Source organism: Schistocerca americana, chromosome 1 (genome assembly GCF_021461395.2).
Source record: "Schistocerca americana isolate TAMUIC-IGC-003095 chromosome 1, iqSchAmer2.1, whole genome shotgun sequence".
Taxonomy (NCBI): Eukaryota; Metazoa; Arthropoda; class Insecta; order Orthoptera; family Acrididae; genus Schistocerca; species Schistocerca americana.
In genome coordinates, this window is record NC_060119.1 from 660,163,661 (window position 1) to 660,183,419 (window position 19,759).

General features: G+C 38.4%; 1 protein-coding gene across 2 annotated transcripts in view; it reads left to right on the forward strand.

Moving 5' to 3' along the window:
- The window catches only part of LOC124608316 (choline transporter-like 1), a 176,501-nt gene that overhangs the window by 81,597 nt on the left and 75,145 nt on the right, over positions 1–19,759 (forward strand). For both annotated transcript variants that reach the window (XM_047139977.1, XM_047139976.1), the window contains exon 8: positions 15,362–15,501. In XM_047139977.1, coding sequence (XP_046995933.1) covers positions 15,362–15,501 — 140 coding nt within the window. The remainder of the gene's footprint in view (positions 1–15,361; positions 15,502–19,759) is intronic.

The window sequence follows — 19,759 nt, forward strand, 5'->3', positions numbered from 1 at the left end:
GATACTTTTTAAATATTGATATATCGGATTCCTGGTATTTTTAAAAATATCAACAACCCTAATGCTGCCTCATACACATTCTTCACTCTCCGATGGATGTCTACTGGTGTTTGTCCTTCGGTAGCCAAGAAAAGAATAACAAAACCTTGGTTCTGTTATTTACTGCATGCGTGTTGGAAAGGGACGAATACCACACAAGTCGCATGCCGACATGTCAGTGCTTATATACCCTCATCGGAGTCATGCTATGTAGCATATATGCTGCAGTAACATCCTCAAATGGAAACATTTTGATCATTCTTTATATTTTATCTCATGCCAACAAATACACATGATCTCATGTAGGATGTCCACATTGAAACTGGTATCTGCTATAATTATGCAGTAGTAGCAAAATTTTTTACCGAAATACAAAGGGCAACTAAAAGAAGTGGAATGATTTATGTGTCCAGTAAACTAAATAAAGAGGCATTTGTGACATAACTCAAGGGGGAACTTAATATTTTTAGCTGTGGATTGGAGCCCAAGGTAAGAACATTTGATCAAACACTGGATAATACAGTGTGGGATACATATAGATGAAATAATGATGATATCCTTACCTGTCCCATCTGGTGGCATGTAGCTCTAATAGATAAGACTGCAGGTTCATTTTCTGATGTATTTAAAATAAGCATTGAATTGTCGTCTCGTGTAACTGCCTTTCCAGATAAGGTCTGCCATGTCTCTCACCATACATACAGTTATTCTGAAATTCTTTAAGGACCTTCAGTTCTTTTGACTCGCACAACTTCTGAACTGGAAAGAATGTAATAAGAATGCTGTACATGATATTATGTTTCAGCACACAATTACTTTTATTACTGCAAATCGCACAAATGCCTGTCCTGTAAGAAGACTGTACTCCGCCAGAAACCAAGAATGGGCATGTGTTTAAAATGGCCATAATTAGTTTTATATTATTCTGCAGTGACCAGCAAGTCATGCTGATATTGGCAAGGATTCATATCCCGCACCATCACTTTCTGTGAACTGTTATATAATCTCTGACTGAAACCAGAGCTAACACAGATTTTCTATTATTTCATAAGACATATGTTGTAATAGATATGTACACAGTATCACAGTCGTTTGGTTGTGCCTGTCTGCAACTGAACATTTCATCTTTATTCTTCACCATTGCTGTTTCTTCTGTGCTTAAATGAAATGAAGCAATTTCAGAGACTTTACTGGACTCATTCAGATATAATTTTATGTATATAGACTGAAGCAATAAGTGAAAAGTTGTACTAAGGCTGGGAATCAAACCAAGGTCTTCTGCTTTTTAGGCAAGTGGCTTGTCACTAAGCCACCTTGGCACAGAAGTTCACACAACTGCACAGATTACCCTGGCATGCCTCCCTCCTCCATCCAGTTGATCCAAAGTCTCACTGCCACCCCAGTCTGCTTTAATTTCCCTCTTATACATGAATGAATTTTCACTCGTCACTTCAGTCTGTATACATAAAATCATAAATGAAAGAGACCAGTAAAATCTCTGAAATTGTGTAATTTAATTGTAGATGTACCTGCACCTGGGTTTCAGGCTGGATCCCCCATTTTGCATTCTATGCTGAGGTGTTATTCCAGAACATGGAGAGCCTCAGCAATTCTATTCATATGTAAGGGGGAATTTAAAGTAGACTGGAGCGGCAGTGAGAATTTGGATCGCGAAGGGAGGCATGCCAGGGTACTCATGCTGTTGGGCAAACTGCTGTGCCAAGGTGGATTAGTGGCTGACACACCTGCCTAGTAAGCAAGAGACGGGGGCTCAGTTCCCCCGACCTTGGTACAAATAAATTTTCACTTGCCACTGCAGCACATATACATAATATCATACATAAATGAGCAGTGACATATTTGTTCAGTGCAACATGCTTGACAATTCCTATTGAAAGATGAATTGTCAACTGAATTGTAACTTTGTTTCTGTAACTTAATGATGATTGATACAATACTCATTTCTCTATGGCAAGTGTTGTATCTCTGAACCAGGGTGAGACACTGTGGAATAACTGCCAAATCAGCAGATACTGTAAAGGGAAGTAAGGCTGTTGTCATCAGCCTGTCTTGTAGAGACACTGCATCTGTTCACTTTGTTTGTGTACACATACAAGTAAACAGTTTCCCACATAGTATGCTATTCTAAACTTGTTACACCATAGATCCCTCTCCCTGGTCAAATTATGTCAATGAACTACAATGAACATTCATAGTTAAGAGCTAACTTTAACATGGTTAAGTAAAATTACTTAGAACTTGTGCCTTTTATGTTGTTGCCTTTTAAACTTCATGAAAAAAGCTATTAACATATCTCCTCTGTAATAAGCATTGACTTAGCATCAATTTGATCAAGATTACATACACATCCTTACAAAGTAATCATTCATTTAATATCATTATGAATTCTCAAAGTACCTTAGATTCATTAAACAGTTTGACCATCATTATTTCTTTGTATGTGTAGATTAGCCACAGAGTAGGCTAATAAAGCAGTCACATCTCTCTTTTAATCATTAATACTCCCGTTATTCAGTATGAGTACCTGATGTTTATTACAAGTTGTGTAGCATAAAGTGAATATTGATCTTAATTATTATTTCTGCCATTCATTAACTACATCTGGAAGTTACTTGTGTTGCAGGTTTTATGTAAATGGACAAGAGAAGGTGTTCCACAATAGAAACTATTGAATGTGGAAAGTGGGAAGATATACAGGGTACTCTTGTTGGAGAAGAAGGAAAAAGAATTGTAAATTGTTAAAAACGTAGAAGAGAACAAGAGAGACCCCAAAGAGAGATTCTCATCCCAGCCACTCATCTCTCCCCCTGTCCCTGGAATGTACTTCACTGAAGGGCTGGAGGATGAAGATGTTTGCCACTCCTGCAGAACAGTCAACCCTGACTTCACCTCCACAGACCCCCAACAGTGGTTCTAACACCCTGCAATTGATAGACTATGGAGAGAGTAGTAACTTGAACAGTAATTCTCTCTTTTTAATTAATTAAATTTTTAACATAACTCAGGCTTTTTTATCGATACCCGTTACTTAGTTTATTACTTCCCTTTCAGAATTCAAAGCAGGAAAATTAGGTGAATGTTGTTGTTGTGGTCTTCAGTCCTGAGACTGGTTTGATGCAGCTCTCCATGCTACTCTATCCTGTGCAAGCTTCTTCATCTCCCAATATGTGCTGCAGCCTACATCCTTCTGAATCTGTTTGGTGTATTCATCTCTTTGTCTCCCTCTACGATTTTTACCCTCCATGCTGCCCTCCAATACTAAATTGGTGATCCCTTGATGCCTCAACACATGTCCTACCAACCGACCCCTTTTTCTTGTCAAGTTGTGCCACAAACTCTTCTCCCCAATCCTATTCAATACTTCCTCATTAGTTACGTGATCTACCCATCTAATCTTCAGCATTCTTCTGTAGCACTACATTTCAAAGGCTTCTATTCTCTTCTTGTCCAAACTATTTATCGTCCATGTTTCACTTCCATACATGGCTACGCTCCATACAAATACTTTCAGAAACGACTTCCTGACATTTAAATCTATACTCAATGTTAGCAAATTTCTCTTCTTCAGAAACGCTTTCCTTGCCATTGCCAGTCTACATTTTACATCATCTTCTTTGACCATCATCAGTTATTTTTCTCCCCAAATAGCAAAACTCATCTACTACTTTAAGTGTCTCATTTCATAATCTAATACCCTCAGCATCAACTGGTTTAATGTGACTACATTCCATTATCCTCAGTTTGTTTTTGTTGAATTTCATCTTATATCCTCCTTTCAAGACACTGCCCATTCCGTTCAACTGCTCTTCCAAGTCCTTTGCTGTCTCTGACAGAATTACAATGTTGTCGGCGAACCTCAAAGTTTTTATTTCTTCTCCATGGATTTTAATACCTACTCTGAATTTTTCTTTTGTTTCCTTTACTGCTTGCTCAATATACAGATTGAATAACATCGGGGAGAGGCTATAACCCTGTCTCACTCCCTTCCCAACCACTGCTTCCCTTTCATGTCCCTCGACTCTTGTAACTGCCATCTGGTTCCTGTACAAATTGTGAATAGCCTTTCACTCCATGTATTTTACCCCTGCCACCTTCAGAATTTGAAAGATAGTATTCCAGTCAACATTGTCAAAAGCCTTCTCCAAGTCTACAAATGCTAGAAACGTAGGTTTGCCTTTCCTTAATCTAGCTTCTAAGATAAGCCGTAGGGTCAGTATTGCCTCACGTGCTCCAACATTTCTACGGAATCCAAACTGATGTTCCCCGAGGTCGGCTTCTACCAGTTTTTCCATTCGTCTGTACAGAATTCGCTTTAGTATTTTGCAGCTGTGACTTATTAAACTGATAGTTCAATAATTTTCACATCTGTCAATGCCTGCTTTCTTTGGGATTGGAATTACTATATTCTTCTTGAAGTCTGAGGGTATTTCGCCTGTCTCATACATTTTCCTCACCAGGTGGTAGAGTTTTGTGAGAACTGGCTCTCCCAAGGCTGTCAGTAGTTCTAATGGAATGTTGTCTACTCCCGGGGCCTTTTTTCGACTTAGGTCTTTCATTGCTCTATCAAATTCTTCACGCAGTATCATATCTCCCACTTCATCTTTATCTACATCCTCTTCCATTTCGATAATATTGTCCTCAAGAACATCGCCCTTGTATAGTCCCTCTCACCTTTCTGCTTTCCCATCTTTGCTTAGAACTGGGTTTCCATCTGAGCCCTTGATGATCATACAAGTGGTTCTCTTTTCTACAAAGGTCTCTTTAATTTTCTTGTAGGCAGTATCTATCTTACCCCTAGTGAGGTAAGCCTCTACATCCTTACATTTGTCCTCTAGCCATGCCTGCTTAGCCATTTTGCACTTCCTATCGATCTCATTTTTGAGACGTTTGTATTCCTTTTTGCCTGCTTCATTTACTGCATTTTTATATTTTCTCCTTTCATCAATTAAATTCAATATTTCTTCTGTCACCCAAGGATTTCTACTAGCCCTCGTCTTTTTACCTACTTGATCCTCTGCTGCCTTCACCACTTCATCCCCCTCAAAGCTATACATTCTTCTTCTACTGTATTTCTTTCCCCCATTCTTGTCAATTGTTCCTTTATGCTCTTCCTGAAATTCTCTACAACCTCTGGTTCTTTCAGTTTATCCAGGTCCCATCTCCTCAAATTCCCACCTTTTTGCAGTTTCTTCAGTTTTAATCTACAGTTCATAACCAATAGATTGTGGTCAGAGTCCACATCTGCCCCTGGAAATTTCCTACAATTTGAAACCTGGTTCCTAAATCTCTGTCTTACCATTATATAATCTATCTGATACTTTTTAGTACCTCCAGGATTCTTCCATGTATACAACCTTCTTTCATGATTCTTGAACCAAGTTTTGGCTATGATTAAGTTATGCTCTGCGCAAAATTCTACCAGGCGGCTTCCTCTTTCATTTCTTAGCCCCAATCCATATTCACCTACTATGTTTCCTTCTCTCCCTTTTCCTACTCTTGAATTCCTATCACCCATGACTATTAAATTTTCGTCTCCCTTCACTACCTGAATAATTTCTTTTATCTCATCATACATTTCATCAATTTCTTCGTCATCTGCAGAGCTAGTTGGCATATAAACTTGTACTACTGTTGTAGGCGTGGGCTTTGTGTCTATCTTGGCCACAAGAATGCGTTCACTATGTTGTTTGTAGTAGCTTACCCGAACTCCTATTTTTTTATTCATTATTAAACCTACCCCTGCATTACCCCTATTTGATTTTGTATTTATAACCCTGTATTCACCTGACCAAAAGTCTTGTTCCTCCTGCCACCGAACTTCGCTAATTCCCACTATATCTAACTTTAACCTATCTATTTCCCTTTTTAATTTTTCTAATCTATATAGGTATAGGTGAATGACTTACACTAAATTAAGCTAGCCTCCCCTAAAAAGTCTGTAGAAACTCAACCTTCAAGCTCAGTTGATCAGTAAAGTTTTAAATATCCCTGGTACAAAATTTTTAGTGAACAATTTTACTACCAAACATTCGGAAAACATACAAAACATTACAAGATATGAGATGATATAGTTGTATACCATGCCTACATCAGACGCTATAAGAGATTTATTTATTATTATTGTTGAGGATATTTTTTTGCCACATGTTTTCAGGCTGCACTTCTGCACATACAGATATGTAACACATCTACTCTTAGTAGCACTACCTTCAAATAAGCCCGCCTGGCTAGCCGCATGTGGGAAGGTGTGCCGGTCCCCGGCACGAATCCACCTGGCGGATTAGTGTTGAGGTCCACTGGGGGCCGAACTGCGCAATAACCCTGGGTTCAGTGTGGGGCGGCAGTGAGGCAGATGGACTGCTGTGGTCTGTTGCAAGGTTGTGAACCACTGATGGCTACGGCAGGACAAAGCCTCTCCGTCATCTCATATATACACCTTCAAATAATAGAAGTCGTGCTTAGAACACTCAGCAATCTTTTATTACATGGCATTCTATATTTAATTTTTTATTGTTCCCTGCATTATAAACAGCCTACAAATCTCAAAAAGTTCCATCATAGTTATTCATTCTTTAACTTATCATATGCAAATGGGCTACAAAACTCAGGTAGGTTCATCTACTTTGGCATAAGCCTCAAAATAAATCCCATTTGTGTGTGTGTGTGTGTGTGTGTGTGTGTGTGTGTGTGTGTGTATTTGTATAGAGTGAGTTTCAGAGGGAGCATTAAATAATGATTGACCGAAGCAGGTAAACGAATACTGTATAAGGTGAATGGGCAACTCTGAGAGATGAAATAGAGAAATTAGCAGATGGTCAAATAAGTAAAAAGAAAAAGCCTACTAAATATCCGTGGATATTACAGGAGGTATTGAATTTAATTGATGAAAGGAGAAAATATGTAAAATGCAGCAAATGAAGCAAGTGGGTGAAAGGAAATACTAATATCTAAAAAATGAGACTGACAGGATGTGCAAAATGGCTAAGCAGGAACGGCTAGAGAACAAATGTAAGGATATAGAAGCATATATAACCAGAGGGAAAGTAGGTTTTGCCTATAGGAAAATCTAAGAGGTGTATGGAGAAAAGAAAAGCAGCTGTATAAATATCAACAGCTCAGATGAAACACCAGTACTAAGCAAAGAAAGGAAAGCTGGAGGTTAGAAGGAGTATATATAGGGGCTTTACAAAGGAAATAAACTTGAAGGCAATATTATAGAAAGGGAAATGGAAGTAGTTGAAGATGAGGTAGGAAATATAATAATGCGAGATGAATTTGACAGAGCACTGAATGACCTAAGTCAAATCAAGGCCCCTGGAGTAGATAACATTCCCTCAGAACTACCGATATCATTGGCAGAGCCAACAGAAGAAACTATTCCACCTGGTGTGCAAGATGTATAAGGCAAGTGAAATACTCTCAGACTTCAAGAAGAATGATAATTCCAGTTCCAGAGAAAGCAGGTGCTGAAAAGTTGTAAATGTTATTACACTATATAAAACATGAGTGCAAAATACTAACATGAATTGTTTACAGAAGAATGAAAAAACTTATAGAGAAACTGACCTTGGGGAAGGTCAGTTTGTATTCCAGTGAAATGTAAGAACATGTCAGGCAATACTGATCCAACACTTTATCTCAGAAGATAGGTTAAAGAAAGGCAAACTTACTTTTATAGCATTCATCAATTTGGAGAAAGCTTTCAACAATGTTACTGGAATATGCTGTTTGAAATTCTGAAGGTAAGTAAAATACAGTGAGTAAGCATAGTAAAGGGCTAAGCATAGGTAAAATACAGGGAGTGAAATGTTTTTTACAAGTTGTAAAGATATTAGACAGCTGTTATAAGAGTTGCGGGGTGTGAAAGGGAAGCACTGGTTGAAAGGGGAGTGAGACAGGGTTGTAGCATGTCCCCACTGTTGTTCAGTCTGTACAGTAAGCATGCAGTAAAGGAAACAAAAGAAAAATTTGGAGTGGGAATGTAAGTTCAGGCAGAAGAAATAAAAACTTTGAGGTGTGTTGATGACATTGTAATTCTGTCAGAGACAGCAAAGAACTTGGAAGACAATTGAACAGAATGGACAATATCATGAAAGGATGATTTAACAAAAGGAAGAGAAGGGTAATGGAATGTAGCTGAATTAATTCTGGCAATACTGAGGGAATTAGATTAGGCAATGAGACACTTAAGGTGTAGATGAGTTTTGCTATTTAGGCAGCAAAAAAAACTGGCTGTGGCTGAAGAAGAGATGATATAAAATGCAGACTAGTAATGGCAAGAAAAGTCTTTCTGAGGAAGATAAATTTGTTAACATCAAAAATAGATTAATGTGTTAAGAAATCTTTTTGGAAGGTATTTGTCTAGAATGTAGCCTTTATGGAAGTAAAATGTGGGCGATGAACAGCTCGGACAAGAAGAGAATAGAAGCTTTTGAAATGTTGTGCTAGGGAAGAATGCTGAAAATTAGATGGATACATCATGTAACCAATGAGAAGGTTCTGGATAGAATTGGGGAGAATAGACATTTGTGTTGTAACTGGACTAAAAGAAGTATTCGGTTGATACGATTTTGAGACATCAAGGAATCAACATTTAGTGTTGGAGGGAAGGGTGAGGGATAAGAATTGTAGAGGGAGATGAAGTAAGCAGGTTCAAAAAGATGTTGGTAGCAGTAATTACTTGGAGCTGAGGAGGCTTGCACAGGGTAGAGTAGCATGAAGACCTGCAGCAAACCAGTCTACGGACTGAGTACCATAACAACAACAACAACAACAACAACAACAACAACAAGGCTTATGTCATTGTTTACCTATAGGACCACCTGTCTTGTTCAGTATACCACATATATAAGGGCTTAGTACCCCATTTAATATTACATACTACTCAGCCTTCCTATCTTCTTGTATATTTTGAGATAACTTACTCCTAGTGTATTTAGAATCCTTACATGATTGTCGAGCCCCTCATCTGCTGTATTAAGTGCACTCCTCTCTACATTATAATAAGTCATAATTTTTTTTTCCTACATATGTGCTGCTGGCAATGAGTATACTTACATAGGTCTCCTCTTAATACTATCTGGATGTTAGCATGTCAAATAATTAATGTATAGGTTAGGGTACCTTTCCATTTCCTTCCCCATTTGACATGATGCTGCTAACAGCCAGCTTTCATTTAAAGAAAATACCCACCTGGATGATGTAGCTCTCTCACAGTCTAGGAATATTTGTTGGTCAAAATTTGCTAGTTTATGTGCATAGGTGTTCACCTCATTAGTAACAAATTTGCATTATGACTATTATACCAAGGTCAGAAGTTGTCAGAAAAATACGAATTATATAAATATATGCTGAACAAGTCTAGGTGCAGTAACAGTTAATTGGTTACCAACATGTCAGCAGTATAGTATTCAAAATTCATACTTCAATTTGCATAGAATGTATGTAGCAAGAGTATGGAAGTAACTGGTGTATTGACAGCACCTTGCAATCAGTGACATTTACTACCACCTATTTGTAACAGTGCACATTAATAACCTGCTTGATGGGAGTGATAGATTGTTGATGTCCATTTTCACAAAATGAAGCAACCAGAACAGATGTTGAAACAATAATATTTGATTGTGGATGCCCAATTTTGGAATAATATAATTCCATCTTCTGTCTTACAATAAAGCGCAGATGAACTGAGGGTGTTTTGCACTGTATGTCGTGCAGAACAAAAGCTCTGTGTACCGCATTCATAGAGTGGGAAACATAGCGAAGTGACAGTTATACCAGACGAGCAAGACAGTGGTTGCTGTCACTTTCCTATGTTCCCTATTTTATAAAACAGGAAATGGAACTTTTGTTCCACAGATGACATCGGTGGAAGACAACTTTAGTTCATGTGCACTGTATTGTAGGATAGAAGATGGAATTATATTATTCCGGGACCAGTTGTAAACTATAAAATATTATTGGTTCAACAACTGTTGTGGTTGTTTCATTTTGTGAAAATGGACATGTAGAGTTACGGTTGCACTAAGGAAAGAACTCTTTGTATATTGTTAATATATCATTACATCACAGTATGTACTTCATTCACATAACAACTTTAGCTAGGAATGCTATCTTCTGTCATGAGACACACCTCATATGACCTTGTACACACTTTGTGTATTACTAATTAAGTAACATACAGGCTCTGAAGCATAGTAGCTTCTAAATTTCATTACTCGATATACAGTTATGCATAATGTGTAAGAGTTATTGTGTGTTCTTTTCTTGTCATAGCACTGTTCACTCCCTTCTCGTCATGTATACAATATATAAAGAAATTGTAGTTTCAAAGAAGACAATAAAAGAGTAAGAGACTTTTATACGAAATCTAAACTGAAAAATATATATATCAGACAGCTGGGAACCTAGTGGGCATTACTCCACTTAGTCCATACATTAACTATCATTCCTGTGTGCCTATGGCATTGAAAAGAGTATCCCAAGACAACATTTTGAACACCTTAAGCAACCTACACCTCTCAGTTCCCTTTATATATGCATGAGGACGTCTACCTTCAACTTCAAATGTGCCTTTTTGCTTTCTTGTATCTAGGACCAAAATATTTGAAATCAGTATGTGATTTAGTATAAAGTCTAAACATAACTGCATAACTGAATCAAACTCCATACTTTTTGAAAGTAGTCAGTTTACTAAATGTTACATATAAATTATTAGCCTTGGAAAATCCTGGCCTCAACTGTCGTTATTCTTTGTTCCGTACCCTCTAGCCCCTTCCCTATTCCCATTTCAGCACTACACAGTCCTCTGGCCCACCAATTCACCCACAGTGTTTTTACCTTTCTCCTTTTCCGCTAACCCTCCCCCCCCCCCTCCCCCTCCCTCTCCTTTGTCTAACCTTCCAACTGCACCTATCTGCCCTACCCTCTCTCCACTTCGTTCTTGTATGCTCCCACAAGCAGCATTTTACCATCCCCCACCCCTACTGTGCTATGCGTCCCATCTGCCCACCTCAGCCTTCTCCTTACCCCCACCACCTGGTCATGTCTCCTGTCATATGCAGCTGCTTGCAGTCTGGTTTCAGCAACCAGAGACCGTGATCGTGTGTGTGTGTGTGTGTGTGTGTGTGTGTGTGTGTGTGTGCATAATATTGTAAATGATTAGTCTATTTTTTTTTTTTTTTTTTTTTTTTTTTTTACAAAATACAGGGCTATTACAAATGATTGAAGCGATTTCATAAATTCGCTGTAGCTCCATTCATTGACATATGGTCACGACACACTACAGATACGTAGAAAAGCTCATAAAGTTTTGTTCGCCTGAAGCCGCACTTCAGGTTTCTGCCGCCAGAGCGCTCGAGAGCGCAGTGAGACAAAATGGCGACAGGAGCCGAGAAAGCGTATGTCGTGCTTGAAATGCACTCACATCAGTCAGTCATAACAGTGCAACGACACTTCAGGACGAAGTTCAACAAAGATCCGCCAACTGCTAACTCCATTCGGCGATGGTATGCGCAGTTTAAAGCTTCTGGATGCCTCTGTAAGGGGAAATCAACGGGTCGGCCTGCAGTGAGCGAAGAAACGGTTGAACGCGTGCGGGCAAGTTTCACGCGTAGCCCGCGGAAGTCGACGAATAAAGCAAGCAGGGAGCTAAACGTACCACAGCCGACGGTTGGAAAATCTTACGGAAAAGGCTAAAGCAGAAGCCTTACCATTTACAATTGCTACAAGCCCTGACACCCGATGGCAAAGTCAAACGCTTTGAATTTTCGGCGCGGTTGCAACAGCTCACGGAAGAGGATGCATTCAGTGCGAAACTTGTTTTCAGTGATGAAGCAACATTTTTTTCTTAATGGTGAAGTGAACAGACACAATGTGCGAATCTGGGCGGTAGAGAATCCTCACGCATTCGTGCAGCAAATTCGCAATTCACCAAAAGTTAACGTGTTTTGTGCAATCTCACGGTTTAAAGTTTACGACCCCTTTTTCTTCTGCGAAAAAAACGTTACAAGACACGTGTATCTGGACATGCTGGAAAATTGGCTCATGCCACAACTGGAGACCAACTTCATCTTTCAACAGGATGGTGCTCCACCGCACTTCCATCATGATGTTCGGCATTTCTTAAACAGGAGATTGGAAAACCGATGGATCGGTCATGGTGGAGATCATGATCAGCAATTCATGTCATGGCCTCCACGCTCTCCCGACTTAACCCCATGCGATTTCTTTCTGTGGGGTTATGTGAAAGATTCAGTGTTTAAACCTCCTCTACCAAGAAACGTGCCAGAACTGCGAGCTCGCATCAACGATGCTTTTGAACTCATTGATGGGGACATGCTGCGCCGAGTGTGGGAGGAACTTGATTATCGGCTTGATGTTTGCCGAATCACTAAAGGGGCACATATCGAACATTTGTGAATGCCTAAAAAAACTTTTTGAGTTTTGTATGTGTGTGCAAAGCATTGTGAAAATATCTCAAATAATAAAGTTATTGTAGAGCTGTGAAATCACTTCAATTATTTGTAATAACCCTGTACAAAATAATCAGTACACAACCTCAGGTAACACAAATCTAGTCAATAACATTGAAATCCTTGGTTAAATGTGTATCCCACCAGCTTAATTGCAGTTCTGCATCAAAATCAGATTCCAAAATATACTTAATTAGGCACCATTTCTGGGAAAAGATACCACATTGGGTTGAATCTTCAGTTCAAAGGAAGGACTATTACACTCCTCCAAAGGTGTGAAGTTGGAACAAATTCATGTCTGAGGTTTGTTTGTACATAATATTTAGTTCTACAAAGTCTGTAGTTAATAGACTTGTGACAGATCAGGCAGTTTACTTATGTCAGAATGTAACTTCTCTGCCAATTGTTAATTATCTCTCTGTTTCCTTGATGAAATTCTTTAGTACATACAGTTAAAATATTGTTTTGACAGCATACCACATCGGCAGTGGTGGCTGATGTGTCATTCACTTTTCCAATACGTCATCCCAATTATCTATTTGCTCTTATCAACTCTACAAAGTCAGTGCCAAATTGTTTTGCACTTGCGTTTAACTTATAAATTTTATCGCCTAAAGCTTTTAAACTTGGGTCAATAATACCTAGGTTAGTATCTGATTTGCTAATAAGATATTTATTAAACCACTTGAACAATCCTTTCATTTCTTGCTCCATTCTTTGGATCGGTACAAGTATACAGTAAAAGTGATGCCAAATTTACAACTAATCCTCCAGTGCTGTCAGTTGTCCCAGTGTATTGACAACTTCATTGAAAAAGTCGAAAAACTTTTATTGCCAAACTCACTTCTAATTAGTCCATAACATACACCTTCACCACCATACAACAACAATGGAAGTTCAGTTTGGAGTGAATACAGCTCACCAAATTTCCTTACCTATCTCTCTGCCTCATCGTGATGCCAACAGGAAGCTAGACTGATGTGATGGTCAGACTGCATTGTTGATGGCGAGTGGACAGCTGCTGCTGTAAGGTTGATGAGCTTGGTGTAATGACTGTCGGTTACTGGGCATCATATTGAACTAACAAGGCAATTGTAGTACTTGGGAATTGCTGTGAGGGATTATCCGACTAGTGGACTGATATAATTCTTCTTTGATGCTGTTGTTATGATTAGATTTAATGACTGCTCATCAGAAAATTTATTCTTCTTTAATCTATTCAAATGTAGTGTTGTTAATTGCTTTTGCATTACTATGTAATTTCAGCTGTCAACGTGGTTATTTAGGACAGTAGCAATATGTTTTGGTGAAATTTTTCTTCAAAATTGATATTTCCTTAGTAGTTTGTAATTAATTTATTCTGCTTCTGCACATTTTGTCAATTTTACAACTCACAAATCTTCTGCATCCTGTCATGTCACCAGAATGAAATTATTTTCTCAGCCCTATCATATAACTGAGCCAGAATGAAATGTTCCTGTTTCTGGTGTGAGGCAGTTTGTGAGTGACTTTTTTTTGGCCACTGTTAATCAGTAATTCTGTCTCACTGCATCTTAAATGCATTTCAGAATAACCATGTAATTCGTTGGGTAGTGTGTACTGCTTCACCTCCGCAAGTTCTTCAATGCTAGTGGCTGAAAAGTCATATCTACTTTTAATTCTCTACTAATGATGTAGAGTATGTCATCAGAAATTGGGTGATATCAAGTCTTCTCTTTTACAGTGCAGTAACACTTAATACATATGAACATACATGCATGCAGTGAGCTCTAACATATTATTCACTCTGTACAGCATGCATGACAGTTCCTGTCAAAAAAATGACTCAAAACTCAACTATAACTTTTCTTTCTGTGATGTAATAATGATCATCAAGATACTCATTCTGTGACAAGCAGTGTGTCACTGGGCCACGACAAGACTGCATAGAATAACTGCCAAATCAGCAGGTACTGCAAAGTGTAGTAAGTCTCCTATCATCATCCCCCTTGCAGAGATGCTGCATCCATTTCCCTTCTTTACATACACAAGCTAGCAAACAAATCCTAACACTACAATTGTTATAAGTTTTCAGTATAACATATCTGTAGCTATAATTGTGTGGACTCAAAACTAATCACGTTAATAAAATACCACCAAAAACAACAATTGAATGGAATATCCAGTAACATTACATTAATTAAATGCAGCTGAAAGTCAATAAAGATGAATAACGCCAAAATATGGTATTTAATTTAACTGTGGGGATATGTGCATGACCAATTGTGGTGTACAGTCTTTCATGTTGTAACATACTATTCTGATGTATTGATAAATGACCATTTTTGTAATTACGCTAACTTGTCAAATACAACTTTTTGGCCTCTGGAAATCTAGCAGTTGAGTGGATTAATCAGCAAAGCAAATAACTACTCCTTTTGATATGGTAACATTGTTAGGAATATTTAAGATTTTCTGCAAAGATCCCTCACTAGGTCTTTGAGAAAGGTGATAAAACATGAAAATGTGTCTTTGAGAGCATAAATTAATAGTAATGTTGACTATTGTACAGTTATTGCTGAAATGAAATTGGGATAGAGGTGTCAGCATAACACTGCCCCCCAAAAAGTGAGAAATTTTAAGGAATAAAAAGTTATGTGGTCAGCCAAATTGTATTAGTGAATACTCACAAACATCACTCTTACAATTTCAGGATTTTAATAGTAGCCTTGTTATTTTATGAAAGTGTAGTGAAAATTGATGTTTATTTCACTTCGTAGTGAAATGTCTTGTTGTTTATTGAAAAGATGGTTTTCTTCATAAGTATATTTTCTTTTACATTTGAACAGGTGGCACTTGCTTTTTGTGGTACACATATGCTCGAATCCGTAAAGAACTTAATGCAACTCCGGCAAATCAAATTCTTGAGGAATCTGTTCAGAATGAGAGTGCATTCCTTGCATATTCAATCATTGCCACAATTATAACAGTAAGTAATTATTTTTCCACATAGAATGGAGAAGTCTTGGTATCAAGATAAATGGTGATGTATCATAAAATAGTTTAGTAATGGTGTAAGGTACGTTGTTAAATTTATCCTTGTCGCTTCTTTTAGAACAATATGCATCTACTAAAGAAATTAACATTTTTCTTATACATGTTAGACACAAATCATTAAGCATATCTGTTCCACCACACTAATTAGTTAGTTACTTTCATGTTCCATGGATCATTTTGCATGATTAATCGTCATGATGTGGAATGAGTTATTTTACATTCATATTGAAAATTGTTTTGTACATCTATTTGTACTCTGAACATCACCATACTTTTTTATTTTGTTTATTTATTTATTTCCCCAAAATGAAAACAAGATATACAGATTGAGTTGGCAATTCCTACCCACCACCTTTTACACATTACAAACATAGAAATTCTTTTACGGAATAGAAAGATTTGTCGAGGAGAAACTTTTATTTTCAAATTTTACCTTGCTGTCTGTTAGACATTTTATATCAGTTGGTAAGTGGTCAAAAATATTTGTTGCAGCATTTTGCATCCCTTTCTGTGCTAAAGGCAACCTTAATGTTGAGTAATGAATGTTATTTTTTCTTCTAGTATTGTAATTATGTACCTCATTGTCCCTTTTGAACTGTAGTGGATTATTTACAGCAAACTTCATGAGGGAATATATATACTGTGAAGCAGTAGTTAGAATGCCCAACTTCTTAAACATGTCTAATAGATGATAGCGGGTGAGCACCACATATTCTTACAGCACATTTTTGGGTAATGTAGACCTTCTTTCTTAAAAATGAGTTACCCCGGAACATTATTCCATATGACATTACTGAATGAAAATATGCAAAATATTTCAACTTACTGATATGTCTCTCCCCAAGATTTGCAATTAGTCTTAAGTGCAAATGTGGCTGAACTAAGTTGCTTTAGGATTTCAAAAATGTACTTTGTCTAATTTAAATTCTCAACAGTATGGACCCACAAGAATTTGGAAGTTTCCGCCCTATTATTATTTCCTCACCATGTGTTACACTTATCATTGGTATATTACCACTACATGTGCAGAACTGAATATGATGTTTCTTTGTGAAATTCAGGGTGAGACCATTCACAGGAAACCAGTCAATGATACTTTCGATAACTTTGTTCGCCATTTCTTCCATTTCCGTATGTATACTGGGAGTGATTACAATACTGGTGTCGTCTGCAAAAAGAACTAATTCTGCTTGTTGTACATTAGATGGTAGATCATTTACATATATGAGAAACACTACTGAACCTTAGATTAAGCCTTGGGGAGCCCCATACGTCATTTCTCACCAGTCAGAATTATGTCCCTGGATTCTGTTGGTTGAATTACTACTAATTACATCTTTCTGCATTCTTTTGGTTAGATGTGACATAATCTATATCACCTTTAAAACTTCAATTTATCTAGGAGTATACTATGATTCACACAATCAAATGCCTTGGATAGGTCACAGAAAATACCTACCGGTGCTATTTTGTTATTTAATCCTTGTAATATCTGGTATGTGAACATGTAAGTGGCATTCTCAGTAGAGTAACCCTTCTGTAACCCAAACTGTGATTTGCTGAAATATTATTGTTGCCAAGGTGAGATACTATTCTAGAATACATTAACTTCTCAGAAATTTGGAAAATGATGTTAGCAGTGAAATAGGTTGGTAGTTGCTTATGTCACTCTTATCACCTTTGTTAATGAGGGATTTAACAACAGCATATTTTAGTCCCTCTGGAAAAATGCCTTGAGTTAGTGATGCATTACATATTTCGGACAATACCGGACTTGTTATATGGGAGCAAATCTTTAGTACTCTTTGGAAACACCATCAAAACCAGAAGAGCTTTTATTCTTGAGAGAATGTATGACTCTCTTAATTTCAGAAGTAGAAGTTGGTGGTATATTCATATGAAGTAATTTTTTCAAACATGGAAAATCCAGGATGGAATGTAAAAAGACGAGAGAAGGAAAGTTGCTACTCACCAAATAGCGGAGATGCTGAGCTGCGATAGGCACAATGAAAAGATTCACACAATCAACAAGCTGTCTGTCTGCTTGAGCGGCCACCGACAAACTGTGGCCAAAAAACAAGTGGTCCACGCTGTAGCTGAACACGCTGCGAAACATGATACCCCTCATCTCAATGACTGCTTCACAGCCTGTGCCATATGGATCCTTCCCACCAACACCAGCTTTTCCAAATTGCGCAGGTGGGAACTTTCCCTACAATACATCGTACGTTCCTGTAACCCTCCTGGCCTCAACCTTCGTTAGTCACTGTCCTCACCCATCCAGCCCCCTCCCTGTTCCCATTCCAGCACTACACAGCCATCATTTCACCGCCACACCCAGTCTTTTAATTTCTTTTTATTTCTGTCCTTTCTGCTACTTAACCCCCGTCCCCCCTCCACACCTTCTCGCCGTCTAAACTGCAGCACTTCACTGTCTGCCACTCTCACCATACTATCCCTCCCCCTCCCTGCCTCAGCATCCTCCGTACCCCCACCCAGTTGCCACTCCCATCATGCACTGGTGCTGCTGCTCGCAGTGTAATTTCAGTTCTCTGAGACTGCAGACATGTGTGCAAGTTGCGTTTACATGAGTGTGTGTGTGTGTGTGTGTGTGTGTGTGTGTGTGTGTGTGTGTCTACTGGTGACAAAGGCCTTAATGGCCGAAAGCTATAATTGTGTGAATCTTTTTGTTGTACCTATCATGGCTCAGCATCTCCGCTATATGGTGAGTAGCAACTTTCCTTCTCTCGTATTGAAGTAATTTTTTGACAGTTACCTCTTCAGCATATTGCTGTGATCTTTCTCTTGAACTGTTGGTCCCTCGACTTTCTACTATGTTATTAAGTGATTATTAAATACATTTGCTACCTATGACTCATCATTTATAACCCTTCCATTCAATTCAATAGTAATATCCTCTTTGGTGGTTGGTTGTCCTTTGTCTTGCTTCACTATATTCCATATTGCCTTAACTCTGTTGTCAGACATACTGATTTCTGACGTTATGTGCATGTGATTTTTTAATGACCTTTCTTAGTAATTTTGAGTATTTTTTGTAGTGCGGAACTACTGCAGGGTCTCTACTTGTTCTTGCCAAAAGATACATTTCCCTTTTTCCTTTCACAAGATACTTTAATCCACTTAGTGATCCAAGTTTTTTTACATGGCTGTTTAATGTTCCTTCTGATTAGCTTATGCTGAAAGCTATTTTCAAATACTGATATGAATTTACCTTGGAATAGATTTTTGGGACCTTATCTCTCCAATTCATCTTGTCTTAACTTTATTCTCTCTTGCTAATTTTTTTGTTTCACTTTTTATAACCAACCTTCTTTGCTGCATTTCTATGTACCCTTACCTCAATTTACCTCTGGTAGCAACTTCTGTACTTCCTGCTCTGCTTCTTCTCCATCTCTGTGGTCTGTGGAATTTGCTACCATCTTTCACATCCTTCACCCTTGCTGACCGCAGATGACCTTACACGTCCATTACACAGTGTATTCCAAAAGTGTTATGGAGGAGGGAGTGTGAGGAGAAGTACAAGAGTTTAAAAGTGCTGAAAGCAGTCATCCCCCTCTCCCCTCTACCCCCTCCCCTTCTTACCTCACCCCCTTCCACTTTCTACCCCCTTCCATTTTCTACCCCCTTCCACTTTCTACCCGCTTCCACTTTCTACCCCCTTCAACTTCTACCCCTACCCCTACCCCTCTGCGCCCTCCCCCTCTGCCCCCTGCCCCTCCCCACCCCTTCTACCCCTCCCAGCATCTGATACACCTATCTGTATGAAGGGGTAGGACACGTGGTTTGGTATGCACAGATCATAATTTGTGAAACAAATACTAACAAAGAGATAGAGGGGCTGGCCAGTACTTACCTCAGCTCAGTACAGCCGATAGATACACAAAAAACAGAACCGAACATTTACGTTCCTAGCTTTCGGAACAAATGTTCCTTCATCAGGAAGGAGAGAGGGGAAAGAAAGGGAAGAAGAGAAAGTGGATTCAGTACTCGCAACCCAGGTTATGAAGCAACAGGGAAAGGAAAACAGGGAAGGTAGCAAGGATGGAGGCATGGTTGTCAGGGGGAAGCCAAAGATATTCTACTGTAAGTACTGTGCCAGCTTCAAACCAAAGAGGATGCATACAGAAGTAAAGAGGTATACAGTATAAAGATAAACACAACTATGTAGG